This window comes from Pseudonaja textilis, chromosome 17 (assembly GCF_049901715.1).
Source record: "Pseudonaja textilis isolate UNSWEBS1 chromosome 17, rPseTex1.2, whole genome shotgun sequence".
NCBI lineage: Eukaryota > Metazoa > Chordata > Lepidosauria > Squamata > Elapidae > Pseudonaja > Pseudonaja textilis.
This window is the reverse complement of record NC_142006.1, coordinates 2,002,986-2,024,863: the sequence shown is the minus strand read 5'-3', so window position 1 is coordinate 2,024,863 and position 21,878 is coordinate 2,002,986. Positions and strand designations below refer to the sequence as shown.

Below are 21,878 nucleotides of genomic sequence, written 5' to 3'. Positions count from 1 at the left end.
TGCAGCAGCTGGGCCCAGCTGGGCCCTCCGAATGGAGGAGGCTCCCTCCTCCCCAGCCAGCGTGCCGAATGCGGGGATGCGGACAATGGGAGCTGAACGGTAGCATCCCCAGAGGGTGGCAGGGATCGGCCTGCGCCCAAAACCAAGGGTGTTTTGCCTTGGGGCGAGAAATCCATCCGGTTTGGGCCTTTCCAGAATCCAAGGGACCCAGGTTGTGTTTTCTCTGCCCCACAGCCGCACAGGAGTGAGTTTTACACACATGCACACAGAGAGTGGCCCTTTCGTTGCGTGTGTGTGTGTTTTTTTTAGCAGAGAAAAGAACACAAACTTTGAACAAGGGGGCTTGAAATCCAGGGTTGTTGTGGTAAAGTTAAAATTTAAAGAGTGAAGAAGGGATAGGTGCTACGTGATTATATGTTATATTTTGCTTTTGTCTTTTTTCCTTTCGTTTTCTTTCTTTCCTCTCTCTGTCCTTTCTTTCTTTCTTTCTTTCTTTCTTTCTTTCTTTCTTTCTTTCTTTCTTTCTTTCTTTCTTTCTTTCTTTCTACCATCTCTCTTCCTTCCTTCCTTTCTTCCCTCTTCCTCCTTCCCTCCTTCCCTCTTTCTTTCTTCCTTCCTTCCTTCTCTCTCCCTTCCTTCCCTCCTCCCTCCCTCCCCTCTCTTTCTTCCTTTTCTCCCTCTTTCTTTCACTTTTTCCCCTTCCTTCCTTCCTTCCTTCCTTCCTTCCTTCCTTCCTTCCTTCCTCTTACCTTTTTAGACCTCCTTTCCTTCCTGGAGGCAGCTACTATCTGGGAATGCAACCCAATTCGATGCAGGCAGATTCGTACTGCCATAGCGGCCAAGATGGGCACCCGTCCCCCGTCCCCCTCCCAAAATGTCAGTTTGGATGCTGAAGACAGAAAGAAAGGCTACACTGACCATTTCGAGCGTCAAAGCAAACGGAGACTCAGTTGCCTCTTCTAACTTAGATTAGGCTCTCCACAGACGGTTAGGCCGCTGTTTCCTCTCCTCCCTGGATAGGATCCCCAAAGGCGTTTGCAAAACGTGAGGAGGGGGCTAGGCTACAAGCCGAGGGAGACAGGCCGCACATCCACGCACACACACACACACACACTCATTTTCCTTCCACTGAGCCCAAAACACACAACTTTTTCTGGCCACGTTCGTTTAAGTGAGTCGCTGCCGGTTGGTAAAACGAGTCACACGGTTGTTAAAATGAACCCGGTTTGTCAGAAGGCCAGGAGGCCGGGACACCGCGAGCATCGTAACTATGAGTCCATCGCCAAGTGTCCGAATGCAAATTGCGTGACCGTGGGGGGGGATGCTGCAACAGTCATGCATGCGAGGAAAGGGCTCACAAAGTCACCGTTCTTAGTGCCGCCGCAACTTTGAGCGGCCACTAAGCGAAGCGCTGTAAGTCGAGGGCTGTCTGTGTAACTCAACCTAAGGGAGCTCGGTTAGAGCTCCGTCGAAGGCCGCGTCTTCTCCTCGGAGCCTTCGGCCTCTCCAAGATCGGGCGTCTGGAAAGCCACGTAGGGGCACCGTTGCACGTTGAGGCAGACCAGTTTCCGCAAGCTCGCCGTGTTCACGATTTGGAAGCCGGAGGCCCCTCCAAAAGTGCTGGGCTTCCAGTATTCAGGGGAGCAAATGGGGTTCCCCAGGAGCCCCTTCAAGGAGAAGGGAGCCCCCATCTCAATCATACTTTGTCCAAAGATGCTGTCGGGGTAGGTCTTCTCCACCAACAGGCCGGGGAAGAACTCCAGGGCGTCGATGTCTCCATACAGCTCTTCCAGCGTGGCAACCATGTTCTCGTCATCTGCAACCAAGCAAAGGAAAGCGAGAAATCAGGAAGTGAAGTATCTCAGCTCTCATCAAGGGCCTACAAAGTTTTCCGTGCCTGCACTTGGCTTTCCAACTGCTCCGCGCACTATGGAAGGGCCGCTTTGGAAGGAAGGGATCCGTCGATGTTTTTCAATGCTCAACCAACGCTTCAGGGTGGAAGGCATTGCTCCAGCCACACAACTGGACATGTCCAATCGGACAAGCCCTCAAAGAACTTTTCCTCTGGTCATCTTGTCCTGTCATCCCCACAAATTCATCTTCAGAAGCAAACTCAGGACGTCCCGTTTAACTTTCCAGGTAGAGGCATGTTCTGTCCTGACCGAGCTCCCCAAAACACGACAAACCCTCTGTAGTTTTAATTATTCTTTTATCAGGAGCGCCAGCAGCCACGGCAAAACGTTTCTCTCTCACCACGGGCTAACAAGTCTGTCTGGCCAGAAGATAAATAGTTGTCTGCCCCATCTATTCATCTCTGCCCCCTGCCTTTTATCCCCAGAGCTGAGGTGGGGGCTTCGCTAGCAGCAGTGGCTCTTCGGTCCCAAGGACCGGCCCATAGATTTCCACTGCCCTCCTCTCCTCTGCATTTTGTGCATCCGTGTGTCAGGCACTGGACCCAGCTGTTCCTCCTCTTCCTCATCAGCCACCTCCAGACCTGGGGGCTCTTGACTCTCCATCTGAGGGCTGAAGGATGGCCCAGGTTCTACCTCCCTCTCTCCCCCTCCCTCCCTCTCCCCCCTCCCTCTCCCAGCTCCGTTCCCTCTTCCCCCTCAGAGCTCCCAGGTTGCCTTGATGATGACCCTAACTCCCATGCCGCCTCTTTCTCTGATTCAGTGGCCGGAGGGACCAACAGGCTACAACACGTCCTCATTCTTGCACCCAATATGGGCAAGCCAGTTTTTTTTTCTCAAGAAGGCTCAAGGACACTTCAGTGACCTTGAGATATTTTTCTGAGGATAGTACCTGTCAATTCCCGGAAGGACGTGTACGGCTTAAGATGGAACCTCTTTCGGTACTCATTAAAAGGCTGGAAACGCATCAGCCGTGATTCCTTGATTGTTCCAATTGCCACTTTCAGAAGGTTCTTGTTGATATTTGGCTTCCCGCCAATCTGAAAAGGAGAACCAAAGAAGGTCCTTTGTCAAGGACAGTTTTTTAAAAAATGCTCGATAAAAGCGCGTCTCTAGATCTAGGAAGTAACAGTATTTCCCTTCATAAAACAGACGAAGAACGGCTGCAGGATTTGGGCTTGGCTGGTCCAGAGAAATGAAAGACTGGGGAGACACGAGAGCAGCCTTCCAGCATTTTAGGGGCTGCCATGGAAAAGGAGGGTCTCAGCTTATTCTCCAAAGCCCCTGAAGGCAGGACAAGAAACAACGGATGGAAACTCATCAAAGAGAGAAGCAACCTGGAATTGAGGAGAAACTTTCTGACAGGAAGGACAATTAACCAGTGGGACAGCTTGCCACAAGAAGTTGTAAATGCTCCAACCCTGGGGGTTTTAAGAAGAGACTGAGAGCCACTTGTCTGAAATGACATAGGATCTCCTGCTTGAGAGGGGGCTGGACTAGAAGACCTCCAAGGTGCCTTCCAGCTCTGTTCTATTCTGATTTTGATCTGTAACCTGAGACTTCCAGCAGAACATCAGCGACTTGCCTGCGCTTGAAACAGGAAGCCACAAAAATCCTTCAGCTCTGGACAGAGCAAAGGTTCCCCCCTTCCCCCCTTTTAGGGGGGCATTTTGGATAAATTTCATTTCAATGCCCCCAAATAAGTGACAAATGAGATCTTTAAAAAAAAACCAACAAAGAGGAACGAGGGAGACCTTACCTGTTACCCAAACCCTCTTTAAGAAAAGAGAAGGGAAAGAGGCAACTTAGATCAACCAGAATAGAGACGGAAGGGACCTTTGGAGGTCTTCTAGTCCCCCCACTGCTCAAGCAGGAGAAACCTATCCCATTTCAGACAGGTGGCTGTCCAGTCTCTTCTTAAAAACCTCCAGGGATGAAGTACCCACCATTTCTGGTGGCAAGCAGTTCCACTGGTTAATTGTCCTCCTCACTGTTAGGAAATTTTTCCTTAATTCCAGGTTGCTTCTCTCTTTGATTAGTTTCCACCCATTCCTTCTGGTGGTATTTTGGAAAAATAAGTTGATTCCTCCTTCTTTGTGGCAGCCCCTCAAATACTGGAAGGCTGCTATCATGCCCCCCCTAGTCCTTATTTTCTTTAGACTAGCCCAGGGGTAGGGAAACTTGGCTCTTGGATCACTTATGGACTTCAACTCCCAGAATTCCCGAAAAGGTTCCCCAATCCCTGGCCGACTGGTTTTTCAGTTGTGGGGGAAATCCATTTTTTGACTTGAATGGGACTGTTTAATTATACAAACGTAGGACATAGAAAGAATATATAAAGAATATGTCCCCCAGAAGTGAAAAACCAGCAGGCCAGGGATGGGGAGCCTTTTATGGCTCCCTCAGGAATTCTGGGAGTTGAAGTCCATAAGTGATCCAAAAGCCAAGTTTCCCTACCCCTGGGCTAGCCCATCTGGTGCTTGGCCTCCTTTTGGTATGCACTGATGATGTACTTTAGTTGGGTCGTGAAATGTCAAATGGGACTTTCTGAGTAGGAGATAAAGTTTGCTCAGAAGTTGGCGCATTTCTAGTCCAGGGGTGCCCAACACCCAGGCTGTGGACTGGCACTGAGGCATCGCATGCTACAAACAAAAGGCCGTCTGGAACCCACCCCCCTCTCGCGCCCCCAGTTCTGGCCACTGACCCACCTGCCCCGCTCGCTGTTTGGAGAAGGCCTCGACCAGGGTCTCTAGGCTGTACTGGGTCAGAATGGTGTTGTTGAAAAGGAATTCGTCGTAAGTGTATTCTCTGTCTGGCAGCTGGAAAGAATCTGGCATTAAGGCATGCCAGTGGTACAGCTGGTTGAACTCCAGGGCGATGCGGTTCTGGTACTGGAACGGGGTCCCAAAGAGAAGCTCGGGCTCAAACATCAGCTTCAGGTGGTAGCCGCTGAGATGCTGGACGTAATCCTCAATGACAATTTTGATCGTCTCACCTGGAAAGAGCGGAGGGTGGAGGGAAAACACCTGTGAGAGGCGCCACGGAGGCTCCCTTGTAGCCGCGGCCAATTTTTTAAGGCGACAACTCAAGTTGGAAATAGCCTGTGGCTGTGAAGGCATCTACAATACCTTCTGAAACAGCGAACGAGCTGGGATGGTAGTCAAATAATAGCTTATTCACGTAGCTGTCAGGATTCTGGCGGTTAAGCCCGTTTAAATCATGCGTCTCGAGCCAAACTTCCAAAACTTCAAAAGGAGTTAACATGTCCGGCACTGCCTGGGTGTAGCCGACATCATCCATTGTCACCCTTGACCCTGGTTTTCCCCCCACGCCCCCCCACCCCTCTGGGTGTATCCTAATTCGTATTCTCCAATGGGACCCCTCCGTAGCCCAGAGTCATCAATCAAGCTCTCCAGTTAGATATTTGCACGGCGGAAACTTGGGTCGCCGAGTTACTATCTTTGAAAAACTATCTATGGAATGCACTTTCTGTTTCCGAGCTGCCGCACTGCCCTTTCAAAACCCCTCCCACCCCGCTTTCCGTTGGCAACTCTTCAAAAAAAAAAAACCCACCATAGAAACATTTTATGAGTTCACAACGTCGCCGGTTTGGGACTTCCTGTAAAGGCCGAATTCCTATGACTCCCTGCAGCCCCACCCACCTGTCAGGATGAGCCGGGCGGTCTGGAAGAGCTGCTCGTCATCCCAGGTGGGGTGTTCCTGCTTCAGCAAGTCACAGACACGGTTGTGCTCCCGCAGCCAGAGGGTGGCGTACATCAGGAGGCCCGGGAGGAGACCAAAGACCTCCTGGCCCATGGCAAACCTCTGCTCCGGAGGGGTGCCTCGCGGGTAGATCATGTGCACGGCGGCTTCCATCACTGTTGGGGGGTACATCTCTCCCTTAATCAGCTGAGGGGGGGAGAAGAGCAAAGGATGACACTTAGCACTAGCCCTTAGGCTTGTGTGCCCCTTTGTAGTGCTTTCACCGCTGTCTCTAAGCCGTTTACAGAGTCGGCCTATTATCACCGACAATCGGGGGTCCTCATTTTGCCCACCTCGGAAGGACGGGAGGCTGAGTCAACCTTGAGCCGATCAGAATCGAACTGCTGGCAGTGGGCAGAGTTAGCCTGCAATGCTGCATTTTAACCACTCACCCGTGCTGTTGTAGCTGCTCTTTCCTGCGAGCAACCCTGCACACACACGCACCCTTGGCACAGGCTCCTCGGGAACCTCCTCATCGCTGCTGCCAGCCCCCCACAATCTCTGAAGGCAGCCCCCCACTCCCTAATGGTCCTTGCCCCTCATCTGAGTCTTTGCTTTCCTCAGCCGTCTACACCGGCTGCCGGCTAACCACAACAGCTCTGTCAGAAATGGTGTTAGGGTCTCCTGCTTGGGTGGCGGGTTGGACTAAATGACCTACAAGGTCCCTTCCCACTCTGTTAATCTGTTAAAGATTCTTAGCTTCAGGGTTTGCTCTTACACATTATTGCATTGTGTTTTATTTACTGCAAAGAAGCACATCTGGGCAGGCAAAGGTGGGCCCTTCCCGTTGCTAAATCCCCCTAAAGTAGAGAGGAGGTAGACAAGGGGGGCTGTCAGACTCTTCTTCATCCTGGACTCCACCTGCCATCATCCCCTGCTGGCTGGGAACGAGACAGACAGAGTGGTCCATCAAATGGGGAGGATTGTGAAAGCGTGGGGCATCTGCCAGCGTGCCCCCCCCAAAGAGGGGTGGAGGGGTGGAATGAAATCCATGGTCTGGCCCAAACTTTTCCTCCGCGTTAAAAGATTTTTCTCGGGCTACAAGGGAGTTTTGTTCAACTTTCTTACCTGGTATTTCAGCTTCCCATCCTTAAAGAGGCGCAGCTGATGTTGGCGTTCTAGGTTGTCTCCATAGATGTGGCCCAGATCCACCTGCAGGAAAGAGCCGGCATAACAGGTGAGTCATTTCTTTCCCTCCTTGGCGTCTGTGCGAGCGTGTGTGTGTGTGTGTGTGTGTGTGTGAGAGAGAGAGAGAGAGAGGATTCAATAATCTCAAAAGTTTGAGAAGTTACTGGAGGGCGGGGCCGAGAGAGGACCAGACACAGGGGAAGGGTGGAAGGAAACTCTATAAACCCTCATCCCCAGCTGCTCTTTTGTGGTTTATGGTCCACCGGGCACATTTTTTTTTTCCCTTTCTGCAAAAAGCTGCTTGGACTTTTGAGGATAATTTCCCGGAGGTGTGTTTTGTGGCAAAGCTTTCACAAGAAAACGCAGAAGACCAGGTTGTGTTTGTTAATCATTTTAGGTTGCTGTTGGGAGAAGGAAGGAATTATTTTTATCCACGCTGTTTGTTGGTGCTTGCTTCCTTTCAAGACCAGCCGGTGACACTAGGGTGGACTAAGCCAAGCATCCCAGGGGTGGGATTCTACCTGGTCGGACCCGTTGTATAGAACCGGTTGTTATGATTCTGCGTTGTTTGGAAACAGGCAAATCGCACTACTGCCTGGCCCCGCTCCGCCCACCCATTCCTTACCTGGCATGTGCACCATCCAACTTGCCTGCCTCATGCCTTCGCCTAAATTTTTGGTAAGTTGCTATTTTTCTTTTTTTTTACCCCTGACCATCAGCTGTTCTGCTGTGCCGGGAGGTTTAGATCGTTGGATTTCTTGCTTTCCAGCTAATCTAAAAGCGGAGCTGAACCTTCCTTAGGACTGAAGCTTCTATTTTTCAGTGCAGACTCAGGTAGCAGATGGCAGAAAGGTAAATCTCTGAGTGAATCTGTGATTCTGCGAGCAACTCAATCTGCCTGCCTCTTTGCCTGATTTTGGGTAAAAGTTGCTCTTTTTTATAAAAAAAAATCAATATTTACATATATGGTGTGTTGTGAGTTAATTTTATGAGTTTGCTTGCAAGCAAATTTTATGTGATAGGTAGCAGATTGCAGAAAGATAGATCTCTGAGTGAATCTGGGATTCTGTGAGCAAGTCAATCTGCCTGCCTCTTTGCCTGATTTTGGGTAAAAGTTGCTCTTTTTTTATAAAAAAATCAATATTTACATATTTACAATATTTACATACAAGCCACGCCTAGCCAATCACATGACCACTAAGCCATGCCCAGTCAGCAACCATGAGCACCCAGTCACATGACCACCAAACCACACCCACAAATTAGGCCACACCCACAGAACCGATTAAGAAATTTGAATCCCACCCCTGAAGCACCCTCCCCCCCCCCAGAAATGTTGGGGGACCCTTGAATCAATTCCGGGGGCTTGGGACCTGCCCTCCCCAGGAGTTTCCCCATCAGGCCTCCAAATTTCTCTTTTGGGGGGTGCTAAGCATGGCCTTTCCCCACCTCAGGATCTGCCCACAACAGCCTCTCCGCCAAGTTGATGTTAACCTGGGCAGATTAAAGTCGCCTCCCTCCCCGTTCCCCTCCTCACCCCGTGGCCCAGAGCCCGGGTGAATCCGCGCCCCATCTTCCCGAACGTCTTGAAGAACTGGTGCGTGAAGTGTTGGGCGAAGAAAGCGAACATCAGGTTGGTCCTTTGTGGGTCTGGATGGAAAGTCCGGCGCAGCAAAAGTTCTTCCGCCACCAGTTCGGCTCCTGGCAGCTCCGGGGGTCCTGTGGGGTAGAGAGGACAGCCCTGCCCGAGCCTGGTCTCTTGGCGTGTGCCAGTCCCCTCGTCCCCCTGTCCCCTCGTCCCCCCCTCCCTCCCCCTCCCTCTTCCGCCTCTTCTTCCTCCCCCTCCTTCTCCATGTCATCTCCTCCCCTCTTCCCCGGTCCCTCTTCCTCTCTTCATCCTCCTCCTCCTCCTCCTCTTCCTCTTCTTCTTCCTCTTCTTCTTCCTTTGCCTCCCCCTTCCTCTCCCCCTCCTCCCCGCTCCCTCTCCTCCCCTTCTCCTCTTCCTCTTCTTCGTCTCCCTCTCACCGTCTCCTCCACTTCCTCCTCCCCCTCCCTGTCCCCTCCCTCTTCCTCTTCCTCCTCCTCTTCCCTCTCCTGGCAGAGCTGCCCCCCTGCAGTACCTTTCAGCCCCATCGGCGTGGGGCAGTTGGGGGGCACCGGCGGGAGGATGCGGGTGAAGTAGCTGAGGTTGCTGTAGGATTCCCAGTTCAGGTACCCGTAGTTGCCGCTGAAGGTGGGCGGGCTGGGGATCAGGGTGGCGCGGGCTGCAGGGCGGGAGGCAGGAAGGGGGAAGAGAATTCGGAGAGGGGGCATGGCGGGCTTGTAGGGGGAGCGGGAGGGGTCCCAAGACTGCCAGCTGGAGGAGGGGTCCAGGCCGGGTGAGCCTCTCAAGCCCAATCGGACGGGGAACCTTTCCGAAGACATGTGCCCAGAGGTGGGTCTTCAGCCAGTTCTGACCAGTTCTGGAGAACCGGTCGCGGAAATTTTGAGTAGTCCGGAGAACCGGTCAATCCCACCTCTGACTGGCCCCGCCAACCCCGCCTCTTCTCTGCCTCCCATCGAGTCCCAGCTGATCGGCTGGTTCTCCTTTGGTTGCCCTGCATAGGAGAACGGAGCTGGAAAGCAGGTCAGTGGGGTGGGGAGGGAAGGGGGATTTTGCAGTCTCCTTCCCCTGCCACGCCCACCAAGCCACGCCTACAGAACCGGTAGTTAAAAAAAAATTGGAATCCCCCCCCCCCCACTGCATGTGCCCATCGGAGCCCACTCACCGGTCAACACCACTCGCATCAAAAGACCTCGGAGGAAAGTCCGATTGACGGCACTCCACAACCAGCGGAAATGGGTCAGGAGGTAGTGAAGAGAAGACGGGCTCGGCTTCAGGGCGTCGTGCAGCCACGTCCAGAACTCCGCTGGGGGCCCAGAGACGTTGTTTTTAGAAAAACCCACAGATATTTCTCTAAAGGCGTCCCATTTGGAGGATTTACTACGGAGACGAACCGCTAGGAAGCTTCGCTTCTCCGTTCTGGGCAGTGCGGGGGATACACTAAGGTAGACTGCCTCTGAACTTGAAGGTTCTGTGCCTCGATATCTGTGTGTGTGTGTGTGTGTACATGCACACACACACCCCTTACCTGCACACAGGAGTCAGAAGCGATACTCACGGGAGCTACAGTTGGTGCCATAGTATCCTGTCCGGGTACAGTCACACTCGTAGCCCTTCGTGCCAACCCGGACGCACAAACCGCTGTGTTGGCACGGGAAAGAACAGCAGGGGTCCACTGCAAGGAGAAAAAAGGGAAGGTGAGGAAGGTCAAGAAGCAAAGTCTCGGGATTTGTTTGCTGCAAAAAAAAGTGGGTAGGGCACGAAACGGATGGACAGACCGCAGAAATCCCTTGACGTCGCTCAAGTGAGAAGGGCGGTGTGGTAACGTGATCTATCCATCAACCGGTCAAGACTTCTGTGTAAATAAAAGCTCAAATAACTAGCCCTGGGGATATGGGGAAGTTGTCCTCGTTTCTTAATAAATTTGGAAGCTATGATGTAATAAAATTCCCTCTCTCAGTCTGCTTAATCCCTGTCTGTTTCCCTGGCAGCAAATGCAGTTTATTTGCCAATCACTGGCCCTCGTTAAATTGTCTGGTCAAACTGGACAACTCGGTTGCAAATGGAAACAGCCTTGTGAGCAGAAACTCGTTGACTTGTGAGTTGACACTTGTATAGCAATAGCCCTTTAGATACTGCTTCACGGGGCTTTTACGGCCGTTTCGAAGGGGTTTACAGAGTCAGCCTATTGTCCGTCCGTTCCCCCCCCCCCCAAGAATCTGGGTCCTCATTTTACTGACCTTGGAAGGATGGGAGGCTGAGTCAACCTGGAGCCAGTCAGGATCGAACTGCTGGCTGTGGGCAGAATTAGCCTGCAATACTGCATTCTCACCACAGTGTCACCATGGCAGATTATTGATTGATAGATAGATAGATAGATAGATAGATAGATAGATAGATAGATAGATAGATAGATAGATAGATAAGTAGGTAGGTAGGTAGGTAGGTAGATAAGTAGATAGATAGATAGATAGATAGATAGATAGATAGATAGATAGATAGATAGATAGATAGATAGATAGATAGATAGACGGATGATAGACAGACAGCAATAGTGCTTAGACTTATATCCCGCTTCACCAGTGCTTGCCAGCCCCCTCTAAGTGATTTACAGAGTCAGCCTCTTGCCCCCAACAATCTGGGTCCTCACTTTACTGACCCCGGAAGGATGGAAGGCTGTTTATTTGCCCTAGCTACAGTAACAACCAACTGGCAAATTAACTTCAGATCTGAGATTGTATCTAAGTCTGCTTTGCTTTGCTTTGCTTTTTTTTTTCACCAACACAACTTTGAGTTAAAAACAACAACAGCCAATACAGTAATTTAGAAAGCAACAGGTAAGTTGCTTTAATGCTGCAGCTCCACTTTTTAGAAGCTTCAGTCTTGTCGAACCAGGAAGTCTGCCCATTCTGCATTTTTTTGTTTTTTGTTTTAGCAAAGCCAGCCGTCTGGAGTTGATTCGGTTACTGTGTGCATAGCAAAACACAAAGCAAATTTCTTATCTCCCACTTATCTCTGGGTGGTGCCCATTTCTTGGCTGGTGGAGTGAGAGGAGAAGAACGATCAGAATCCAGGCTTGCGATAAGCTTGAGGCCAACTCTTAGAACATACAATTAATGGAAGGGACGGCACAGATCTTCTAGTCCACAGGACCCCAACACTCAGGCTGTGCTCTGGCATTGGGGCACAGCATGCCGAAACTGGGCCACGTAAACAAGCTAAGCCCCATCCACGGGGTGCAGGCAGCCCACGAAACCATGCCCCTCTGGGTCCGTGGAAAGACCTCTCTCCATGGAATAGGTAGAAGTACAGATTAACCGAGTTGGGAAGGGACCTTGTAGGTCATCTAGTCCGACCCTCTCCAGCCAAGCAGGAGACCCTACCCCATTTCTGACTGATGGCAGTCCAGTCTCTTCTTGAAAAGCCTCCAAGGATGACGCTCCCACAATTTCCAAAGGCAATTTCTGTTCCGTTCGTTGATTGCTCTCACTGTCAGGAAATGCCTCTCCTTGGTCAGTTTCCATCCATTGTTCCTTATTTGGCCTTCAAAGGTGCCTTAGAAAATAGCTTGACCCCTTCCTCCTCCTCTCTGGGGCAGCCCCTCAAATGTTGAAAGACTACTATCATGTCTCCCCTGGTCCTTCTCTTCCCTAGACTAGCCAGGCCCAGTTCCTGCAACCGTTCATCGTATGTTTTAGCCTCCAGTCCCCTCATCATCCTGGTTGCTCTTCTCTGCACTCATCCTTGCATCTCAGCATCTTTTTTTATAGTGCGGTGACCAAAACTGGGTACAATACTCTAGGTGTGACCCCCTCCTCTCTGGGGCAGCCCCTCCAATCTTGGAAGATGCTCTCCTGTCTCCCCTGGTCCTTCCCTTCTCTGACAAGATTTGGGGGCTGCTGTTCTAGTCGAACCTTGAGCAGGAGACATTATACCATTCCAGACCCTAATGGTTGTCCAAGCTCTTCTTGAAATCCTCCAGTTGATGGAGCAGCGACAACTTCTGAAGACAAGTGAGTCCATTGGTTGATTGCTCTCACCATTAAGACATTTTCTCCTTAGTTCTAGGTTGCCTCTCTCCTTGGTCCATTTCCATCCATTCTTTCTTGTCTGGCCTTCAGGAAAACAGCTTGACCCCCTTCCTCCTCTTTCCGGGGCAGCCCCTCAAATATTGGGAGACTGCCATCCTGTCACTCCTAGTCCTTCTTTTCACTAAACTAAAGGTAAAGGTTCCCCTCGCGCACACGTGCTTAGTCGTTCCCGGCTCTAGGGGGCGCTGCTCCTCTCCGTCACAAAGCCGAAGAAGAGCCAGCGCTGTCCGAAGACGTCTCCGTAGTCCTGCGGCCAGCACGACTAAACGCTTTAGAAGGCGCACGGAACGCTGATCCCTTTCCCACCAAAGGGGTCCCTATTTTCCTACTTGCATTTTTTTTGTTTTTACACGCTGTCGAGCTGCTAGGTTGGCAGAAGCTGGGAAGAGGAACGGGAACTCACTCCTCCGTGACGTGGCGCTAGGGATTCGAACTGCCAAACTGCCAACCTTTCTGATCGACAAATCGACAAATCAGCGTCTTAGCCACTGAGCCACTGCTTGTCCCTTTATTAGATTAGATATACCCAATTCCTGCAACTGTTTTTTTTGTATGTTTTAACCTTCATGCCCCACCCCCAATCCTCTTGGTTGCTCTTCTCTGTGCTCCTTCCAGAATCCCTACCTCTTTCTTTTATTGTGGTGACCGGAACGGGATGCTTTTTCGGTTGCATTTTAAGCAGGAAGGGGAATGTGCGGGTTTATTGCGGGTTGCAATCCAGGTGCATATTTGTGCTCTGAGGTAGACAAGGGTCCTAATGGGGCAGGGCAGTCAGGACAGAGGTTGGCCTTCCCTTGTGGCTACCTTACCATCTTCTGCAGCCCTCAGGGCAAAGAGTGGCTTTTATAGCCTCTTAAAAGGCAGAGTTCCGATAAGACCCGAAGATACGGTCTGAACTAAGCACGGACATATCCAGGAAGCTGAGAATGGCCTGGGGAGCCTTTGATTTTTAAGCACCATTTTGAGAACTCCTCGGCGTTGTGAAAGATCAGATCTTGAAGTCCTAGATGTGGATGTGGCTTAGGAGAAAAACCTTTGGGCAGAGAAAAAGGAGATGGTTTGGGTCATGTATTCAATGCCACTCTTAGCTATGTTCATCCCAAATGGCCCTGCGTGGGAAGAGATGGGACGAAAGGAGATGCCGGAACAGAGAGTATTTTCTATTGTTGCTTCTATTCAAAATTTACAAAGAGCCCACAGCAAAATTGGGCAGAAAACAATACATTCCAGGAGATTCAGAATTACTGCCTCTAGCGAGAGTCTCTTTTCTGCAAAACTTCTCAACCAGGATTCAGAGCAGGCTAGGCTACACAAACCTCCAAACTTACACAGTTATACAAATCCGGCTGGCAAGCACGGCAGGAGAATGAGAAATTCAGCAGCCACAAATCCAGGTTGGCACCCAGCATCTGTTAAAATCCTTCAGCAGTATTTCTATCCTTAGATAGTAGGGGGGGGGATGACTGTTTGCTTTGCTAACTCAGTGCCATAATAATAACATTTGCATCATTTAAAGTCTGAACCGATTTCCAATTTGCTGTCTTAACAATCCCCCAAACCCAAACTGCAGAGCAAACTTCCCCTGGAGGAATTCAAAGATAGATGAGTGTGTCACCCAGGTAAAATAATTCACTGCAGCTCCTCAGATCCCTTCCCAGCCCTGCGTGCAATTATTATCAAATTGAAGAGTTACCAACAGGCAGCAATTTGAGGCGAGAGGGTGGCCAAAGCCCTCCCTCTGGCATAGCTTCAATAGTTTCAAACAGTTGGGGTGTTCACCCTACCTGAAACGGAGTTTCCTGGGCTGGCATTGAGACCCACCAGCAAAGCCAAGGCAGTCCACAAGCCTGGAAACAGAGAAAGAAATAATAATTGAGGGTAGTGGGGTGGGAGGAAGGTGTGGTGTGGTGGGAGAGAGAAAGGTAGGAGCTCGCCTGGAACTTACGGTGCATAGTGCGGGAGAGAAGGAGGGAGGGAGGGAGGGAGGGTCACTCTACTTCCACCAGGCAGCTGAGCAATTCCTGGACTTTTTCTGCAATAAACTCTGGTCTCCACCTTCTTCCAAAACTCCTCCTCCTCCTCAAGAGCCTTTGCATCTGCTTACTCTAGGCTGTGGGTTCAGGAGCCTGGGGGCATCTTGTGTCAATGCTGGGCAAAATACCTTTGGCAGAAGATCCAAAGGTGGAAAATCCCTGGATGCTTCGGTGAGCAGGTTGCTTTTTCACAGGATTTGACAAGAGTTGGAAGGACCTTGGAGGTCTTCTAGTCCAACCCCCTGCCAAGGCAGGAAATTCTATCCCGTTTCAGACAAATCTCGTCTTAAAAATTTCCAGTGTTGGAGCATTCGCAACTTCTGGAGGCAAGTTGTTCCACTGGTTAATTCTTCTGATTGTCAGGAAATTTCTCCTTAGTTCTCAGTTGCTTCTCTCCTGGATGAGTTTCCATCCATTGCAGTCATTTGCTTGAAAGGTCAAGGAAATAGTTGTCAGCATTTTCTTGGGCTAAGCCTAAGCGCCTGTCAGAGTCCGGCTCTTTCTGATGTGGACCAGGTCTCATCTCACAGTCATCTATCTAAAATGTCAGTTTGGTAATTAAAAATGTTATTCAATGGGAGCAATTGTTCTTCAGCTGCTTTCCAAGGAACTATTGCTACTTCAATATTGCAGGAACCCGGCTTCAGAAAAAATTGAGAAATTGTAATTTATTCCTGTCTTGAAACGGGCTGCAACTTGTTTTGAAATGTTCACAATCCAGTAGTCTTTTATTCAAATTTGTTACAGCAATAGCACTTAGACTTTAATTTTGCAAATATGGTTCCTCTTATTGTTAACCGGTAGAACAGCTTGTCTCCAGAAGTTGTGGGCGCTTCGGGTTTAAGAAGAAACTGGACAGTCAGTTGTCTGAAATGGTGTAGGTTCTCCTGCTTCAGCAGGGGGTTGGACTAGATGACCTACCAGATCCCTTCCAACTCTATCCGTTAATCTGTTAATCTATTTCCCCTTCCCAGCCTGAAATATCCTCCTTGCCTAAGGACCTCTTTCTCTTCTTCCCCTCCCTCCCACTCTCTCTTTCTTGTGGCATTCTTTCTAACCAGCAGTAAATTCTAAGGAGGAACAGTGGAAATGCGTTTTAGCAAAAGAATGATGCCGCAGGGCTTTTTTGGGGAAAAAAAAGGAGATTTCAAAGGGTTGGCATCTCTGGATAGACTCCAGAATAGCGTGCGCCAAGTGGATGGTATCCAAATCGGTTGGGACTATAGTTTCCAGCGATCCCAGCAGCTGTTAATGCTGGCACATCTGGAAAGCAGCATCGGAAGTCTGGTCCAGAACCAGTGGTGGGATTCAAATTTCTTTTAGTACCAGTTCTGTGGGCGTGGCTTGGTGGGCGTGGCAAGGGAAGGTCACTGTAAAATCGTCATTCCCTCCCCACCCCACTAACCTGCTTTCCAGCTCCATTCTCCTGTGCAGGGCAACCAAAGGAGAACCAGCCAATTACTTGGGACTCGATGGGAGGCAGAGAAGAGGTGGGGTTGGCGGGGCCAGGCGGAGGCGGCATTTGCCGGTTCTCGGAACCACTCAAAATTTCTGCTACCGGTTCTCCAGACCTGGTCAGAACCGGCTGAATACCACCTCTGTCCAGAACCATTGCTTTAAACATGGTGGATGGACTGTAAAAGATGGTTGGTTAATCTTAAGCCTTTTAGGTGAAATACGGATCACTGCTCTGGAGTTTACTCTGCTACAGAGTTCAGGATTTGAACATCTCTTCTGCACCTCTGCTAGCATGGTCACCAAGACCCAGTGATCTGCAAGAAATCCATCTAGTGTTTCTTCAAATAATCTGATTATTTGGACTGATCTGACTCAGTTTCAGCTCCAGCAAAGAGCTTTTCTCTTCCTGCCAAGTTTTTAAATTTTAAAATATTGTCTTTACAATCTTTTCAAATCAAACTGAGTTTAAGTACTCCTCCTCCTCCTCCTCCTCCTCCTCCTCCTCCTCCTCCTCCTCCTCCTCCTCCTCCTCCTCCTCCTCCTCCTCTTCTTCTTCTTCTTCTTCTTCTTCTTCTTCTTCTTCTTCTTCTTCTTCTTCTTCTTCTTCTTCTTCTTCTTCTTCTTCTTCCCCCTCCTCCTCTCTTCTTCTTTTGCAATCCAAATCCTCATGTCAACGTTTTCCCTCTCCATGTTTTTCCTATTGTTTATCATCCGCCTTTAAAAGAAATGGTTTTGCACAAATGGTTGTGGTTTTTTTTTTTTAAGAAAATCCTTGCTTATTTTGGAAAGGCCTAAACCACTAACTCTTCATTGGACTATTTTATTCTATCATGCCAGAGCCTCCTTAAATGTGGTGATGGTGGCGGGTGTTGGGTTAGCTTGGAGAAATAGATAAGCTTGCTTTTGGGGCAAGCTTTTACAGCAAGTATACTGTTACAGGAAATTTCTTTGGAATAAAGAAATGAAACAAAGCATCATGTACTTAATAAAGCGAATTAGTAGAAAAGAGGCTCTTAGGACGGATTTGTTTATTTCTAAGGCGGAGAGCTGTTTGCAAGGAAGTCAGTGTTTAGTTAACTCAAACCAGGGTCATTCTCCTGAACTATCAGGAATTCAAACATTTTTACCACATTTGGGGCTGTAGTAAAAATGTACACATTACTGGGCTTTTCCCTTCCCTTCCCTCCCCTCCAGAGTCCTGTTATTCCTTCCTGCTAAAATCTAACATTTTCGTAGAACAGAACCATAGAACCAAGCCTCTGTGGAACAAGAGCTGGGTTTTTTTCCTCCATAATTGTAGGATCTCCTTAACTTCTCTGGGTCTTGCTCCAGCTTTTTCCCACAGCTCTGGGTGACAGGTAGCCCTCAGTTCACGTCCATATTTGAATCCAACGTTTATGTTACAATAACAGAGTTGGAAGGGACCTTGGAGGTCTTCTAGTCCAGCCCCCTGCTTAGGCAGGGAACCCTACACCGTTTCAGACAAATGGTTGTCCAATCTCTTCTTTGAAAACTTCCGGCGTTGGAGCATTTACAACTTCTGGAGTTGTTCCACTGGTTAATTGTTCTCACTGTCAGGAAATTTCTTCTTAGTTCTAACTTCTTGTACTGCCCTCGGATGCTTTGGAGAATAGCTTGACTCCTCCTTCTTTTTTGCAGCCCCTGAGATATTGGAACATTAGCAGGGTACCCATGCTTCGCTATGAAACTATGTGATTGGGCAAGTTTTGGGGGGAGGAAAATAAGGGGGGAATATCTGCCTCTGCCTACCAGCATCCATAGCTATCCCCCTGGCTAGCATCCTGTCAGAGTGTGAGTGTTGAGGACTGTTTGGAAGCTGAAACAGTATTTGATGTGAGCAAGAAGGAGACAACAAGGATCCTGGGCGTGGCTTATTGGAAGAGATTTCTTTTCAGGTGGGGAGGAGAATCCTTAGCATCAGAGCGTGTTAATAATAGTATATGAAATCCTAATGCTCTGATGGTCATTTCAAAAAATCCTTTCTTAGTGAGCACCTAGAAGCCAAGAGGAACATACATGCTAAATTTTAAGTTTGTAGGCTTTATGGTTCTGGAGATTTTGCGATGATGCGTGAGGGGTATTTCGCTTTTATATAGAGAGATTTAGTTTCCTAGTGTGATTGGATTGCCTATTTAGTATCCCATGACTATCACTAAAAGTGTTGTATCTTTTGATTCATGATTAATGTATTTATGATTATGATCATGATTTTCACTTATCTTTTATGTATACTGAGAGCTTATGCACCAAAGACAAATTCCTTGTTTGTCTAATCACTTGACTAATAAAAAATTCTATTCTGTTCTGTTCTGTTCTGTTCTATTCTACTCTATTCTATTCTACTCTACTCTAGTTTAAGAGATTGCTATTTCTATTCTATTCCATATTCCATTCCATAATCTATTCTATTCCATATTTTATTTTATTCTTCTGTTCTAAGTTCTATTTCTATTCTATTCATTGCAGGGGGCAGGAAAACTGAGCCTTTTTCATTGTTCATAAAGAGGTCCTGAATGAGCAAGTAAGGAAGTTGGACTCTGGAAGAATGTAAATGATTCTTCTACCCAGAGAAATCAAGTCATAGTTATTCTCCCAACTTCTGTTTTCTTTCAATAACAAGCTTTTAATGAGGGTTGAATGCTACACTTCCCATTGGAAGCAACATCCAGTTTGATAGTGTTGAAAGGCTGGAAAATGCCTTTCTTCTGAGGATTCGATTTTCCTGCTGGGAGGGCTCCGGTGCAAGGACACAGACAACTGCTTGGAAGCTGGTTTATTTTTCAGGAAGGCAAGAGATAGCAAGAAGTCTGCGTTCCTGGGGCTAGCCATCTTTGTATAATAAACCCTGGTTTTTATACCTTTTCTCCTTTTGTGTGTGTGTGCTTGTGTTTGTATTTCTTAATGTTTTAAATCCTGTCAGGGGTTGTCTTCATTTCCGCCAGAGGGTAAACTCCGCAGGGTGGTTTGATTGGATTATCAGTTTCATCCTAATGTTTTCTTATATTTGTTTGGTGGCAATCTCCTGTCTGCTGTGGAATTTATTTCGTGTCTTTTCTCTATTTGTTTTGCTGATTTGGCATGACCTGTTGTTTGTAAGGGATTTCTTTTTCTTGTTTCCCTAGCTTTCTTAATTACTTGGCTTTTGTCTAGGGGGCTTCTTTCAATACCTAAAATCTACCTTAAATCTCTTTTCCTATGCAAGTTTGTTTTATGGCTGGCCTGATGTTCCCTTTGGGCTTTTCCTGCTTGGGTGTCACCACTGTCCTCATGAAGTTCCCTTTCCACAATAGCTTTTTTTTTTCTCCCAACTGGGGGATTTGTTTCACCAACTCTGCAAGAGTGCTTAAGGTGACCAAAACGGAGATACGTTATGCCGAAGTGGGATCTTAAAAGTCTTATAATAAATCATTCTTGGTGATTCCTAAAGGCTGTGACTCGATTCTGTTTGGACAGGTGGAAAAAAAAAAAGGTTCATTTCAACGAGGTTTAAAATCAGGTCCATCGCCCCTGAGGTGATGTTTCCTACAAGCAGAAAACTCACCCTGCGAGACATCAAATGAAAGAACCCAACATTGCTGAGTGGAATGTGTGATATTCTTTATTTCAGCAAATTCAGGAGTTGAGAGGATTGATGTTTTGTAGGAACATGTGAACTGTAGACAGGAGAAAAACCTGTGTCTGAAACAGTGAATGTTAATAGAAGAAACTTGGGAGATTCAGGCTCTGTCTTCTAAGAGGGTCTGTTCTTAAAAAAAAAAAACTTAAAAACTCTAAATTTATCTTTCTAACTCTGCTTGAGCCAACATTTGGTGCTTTGAGAAAGTGCCAGCAAAATCTTCTTTCTTTCTTGCATTCTCTGAAGCGTGTTTGCAGAAAGATAATGTGCCTCGGATATGAGTCCTTCAGAAGGGGAAATCCGGGGGCCGTAACTATGTGGGGTATGTTGCAGCCATGTTCCCACACGGTTGGTCCTGCTTTGCATGCTGTCCTGGTTTGTAGCAGTCTTAAAGTATTAAGAAGGGTTAGAGGCCTTGGGGTCTGCTTTGAATGTCGTTTTCCTTGCATGGTTTAAATATTTATATTGATTTTTTTTTATTTAAAAAAGCAACTTCTACCCAAAATCAGGCAAAGCAGGCAGGCAGAGTGACTTGCTCACAAAATCATTCAGAGATCTATCTGCCATTGGCTACCTGAGTCTGTCACATAAAATTTGCTTGCCGTGAGTCTGCACTGAATAACACAAGCTTCAGTCCTAAGGAAGGTTTGACTCTGCTTAAAAGCAGAGCCAAAGATCTGAAGACTGGCTAGAAAGCAAGAAATGCAATGATTCCCTGCTATCTAGCTAATCTAAATCTCCCAGCACAGCAGAACAGCTGATGGTTGGGGTGGGAGGAAAAATAGCAACTTAGCAAGCAAGTTTGGGTGGCACAGTCTTGTGTTCCTGTGCAGCCTGGATTAATTGCTTTGAGGGGTGCTCGGAGGGTGACATTTCTCTGGGGAACACCAGTGGGCCACGGAGCACCAGGTGGTGACCACTGTTCTAGTCTAACCCCCTGCTGAAGCAGGAGACCCTATACAATTTGAAACAAGTGGCTGTTCAGTCTATTGTCAAAAGCACCCACAACTTCAGAAGGCAAGCTGTTCCACTGGTTAATTGTCATATATTGGAACAGTGTCATCTAGTCACCTAGTCCTTCTTATCTCTAGACTAGCCATATTTAATTCCCTCTACAGTTCATATGCTTTAGTCTCCAGGCCCTTAATCCTCCTAGTTGCTCCTTGCACGTTTTCCAAAGTCTCAACAACTTTTTGTAATGTGGTGACCAAAATTGAATGTAGTATTCAGATGTAGCTTTACTAAGGTTTTATAAAGTGGTGTTAATACTTTATGTCATGTTGATTCTATGCCTCTGTTCGTGCAACCAAATATTCCCCCAGCAAGAAAAACCATTGAGAAAAAGCCTAGAACAGAGGAGAAGACTGAGGCAAAGTCTAAGAAAGGAAGTTGCTCCGCAGCAAGTTTAAATGCATGATCCAATTGCCTCAAATTTTAAGCTGCATCGCTAATTTAATGACATATTACCGTTTTCACTTGGCCATCTATACCTCTTAAGTTTAAGAATACTTGTTTTTCCCTTCCTGACTAAGGCTGTTTATTTGGTATGTGAGAACTTGCTTTTTCAGAAACTACACCACAGAGGATTCTGAGTGTCTGCACCTTTCAAGAAAGACATGAACCCAGCTGGGAAAAACTAAGACGTAAATTTGTCACGTCTGGCATTTTATCTGGAATCAATGTTTTTTGCAATCAGTGCATTTTTATTAGTTTATCATAGCACAAAATATAAAGAAAAATACAAGTAAAGGTAAAATAGTGGAGGAAGAGAGGAGAGAAATGTGTAGGGTAGAGGAGGAAGCATTAATTTCCTTGTCTCCTTTTGATGCAGTAGAATAAACAAGTCCAAAAGTGGTTTCCAAGTAGAAACAATTATTTTCTTTATCAGTCCATTTAGCTACCTCTGCTAACTATCAACTGTTGCAGCCATTTGTCCAATGAGGAAATTATAGTTTGATCATCTGCTTCGTGTTGTGTCACATATACTGAATATTGTATGACCGCCCCCTTAATCAGCAATTTTTGAATTACTTGATTTGTATTTATATTTTCAGGTGAATTACAAAGGTCATTCAGCTCTTTTCGGCTCCAAACTAAACTGGGAGTGCCTGGATTTAGATGCAACAATCCCACATGATTAAAAACTATCAAGCAATAATTAAAAGGAAGAAGGAAGGAAGCTTGGGTGATCTCTGGAGCACATCTTCACCCAGCTTCCCTTTCCTAAGAAGCGAAATTGAGTTGAGGAATTTGCAT

General features: G+C 47.7%; 1 protein-coding gene across 1 annotated transcript; it reads right to left on the bottom strand.

Annotated features, from left to right (window-relative positions):
* Positions 1 to 1,148: 1,148 nt before the first annotated feature.
* PTGS1 (prostaglandin-endoperoxide synthase 1) lies at positions 1,149 to 14,660 on the bottom strand. The gene is made up of 11 exons (XM_026712253.2): positions 14,440 to 14,660; positions 14,279 to 14,341; positions 9,962 to 10,078; positions 9,569 to 9,709; positions 8,921 to 9,064; positions 8,338 to 8,519; positions 6,741 to 6,824; positions 5,573 to 5,819; positions 4,619 to 4,905; positions 2,803 to 2,950; positions 1,149 to 1,816 (listed from the first exon to the last, which is right to left on the bottom strand). Exons 1-11 carry the CDS (start codon positions 14,444 to 14,446, stop codon positions 1,458 to 1,460), a joined length of 1,779 nt encoding a protein of 592 aa, XP_026568038.2. The 5' UTR covers positions 14,447 to 14,660; the 3' UTR covers positions 1,149 to 1,457.
* Between the last annotated feature and the right edge of the window lie 7,218 nt (positions 14,661 to 21,878).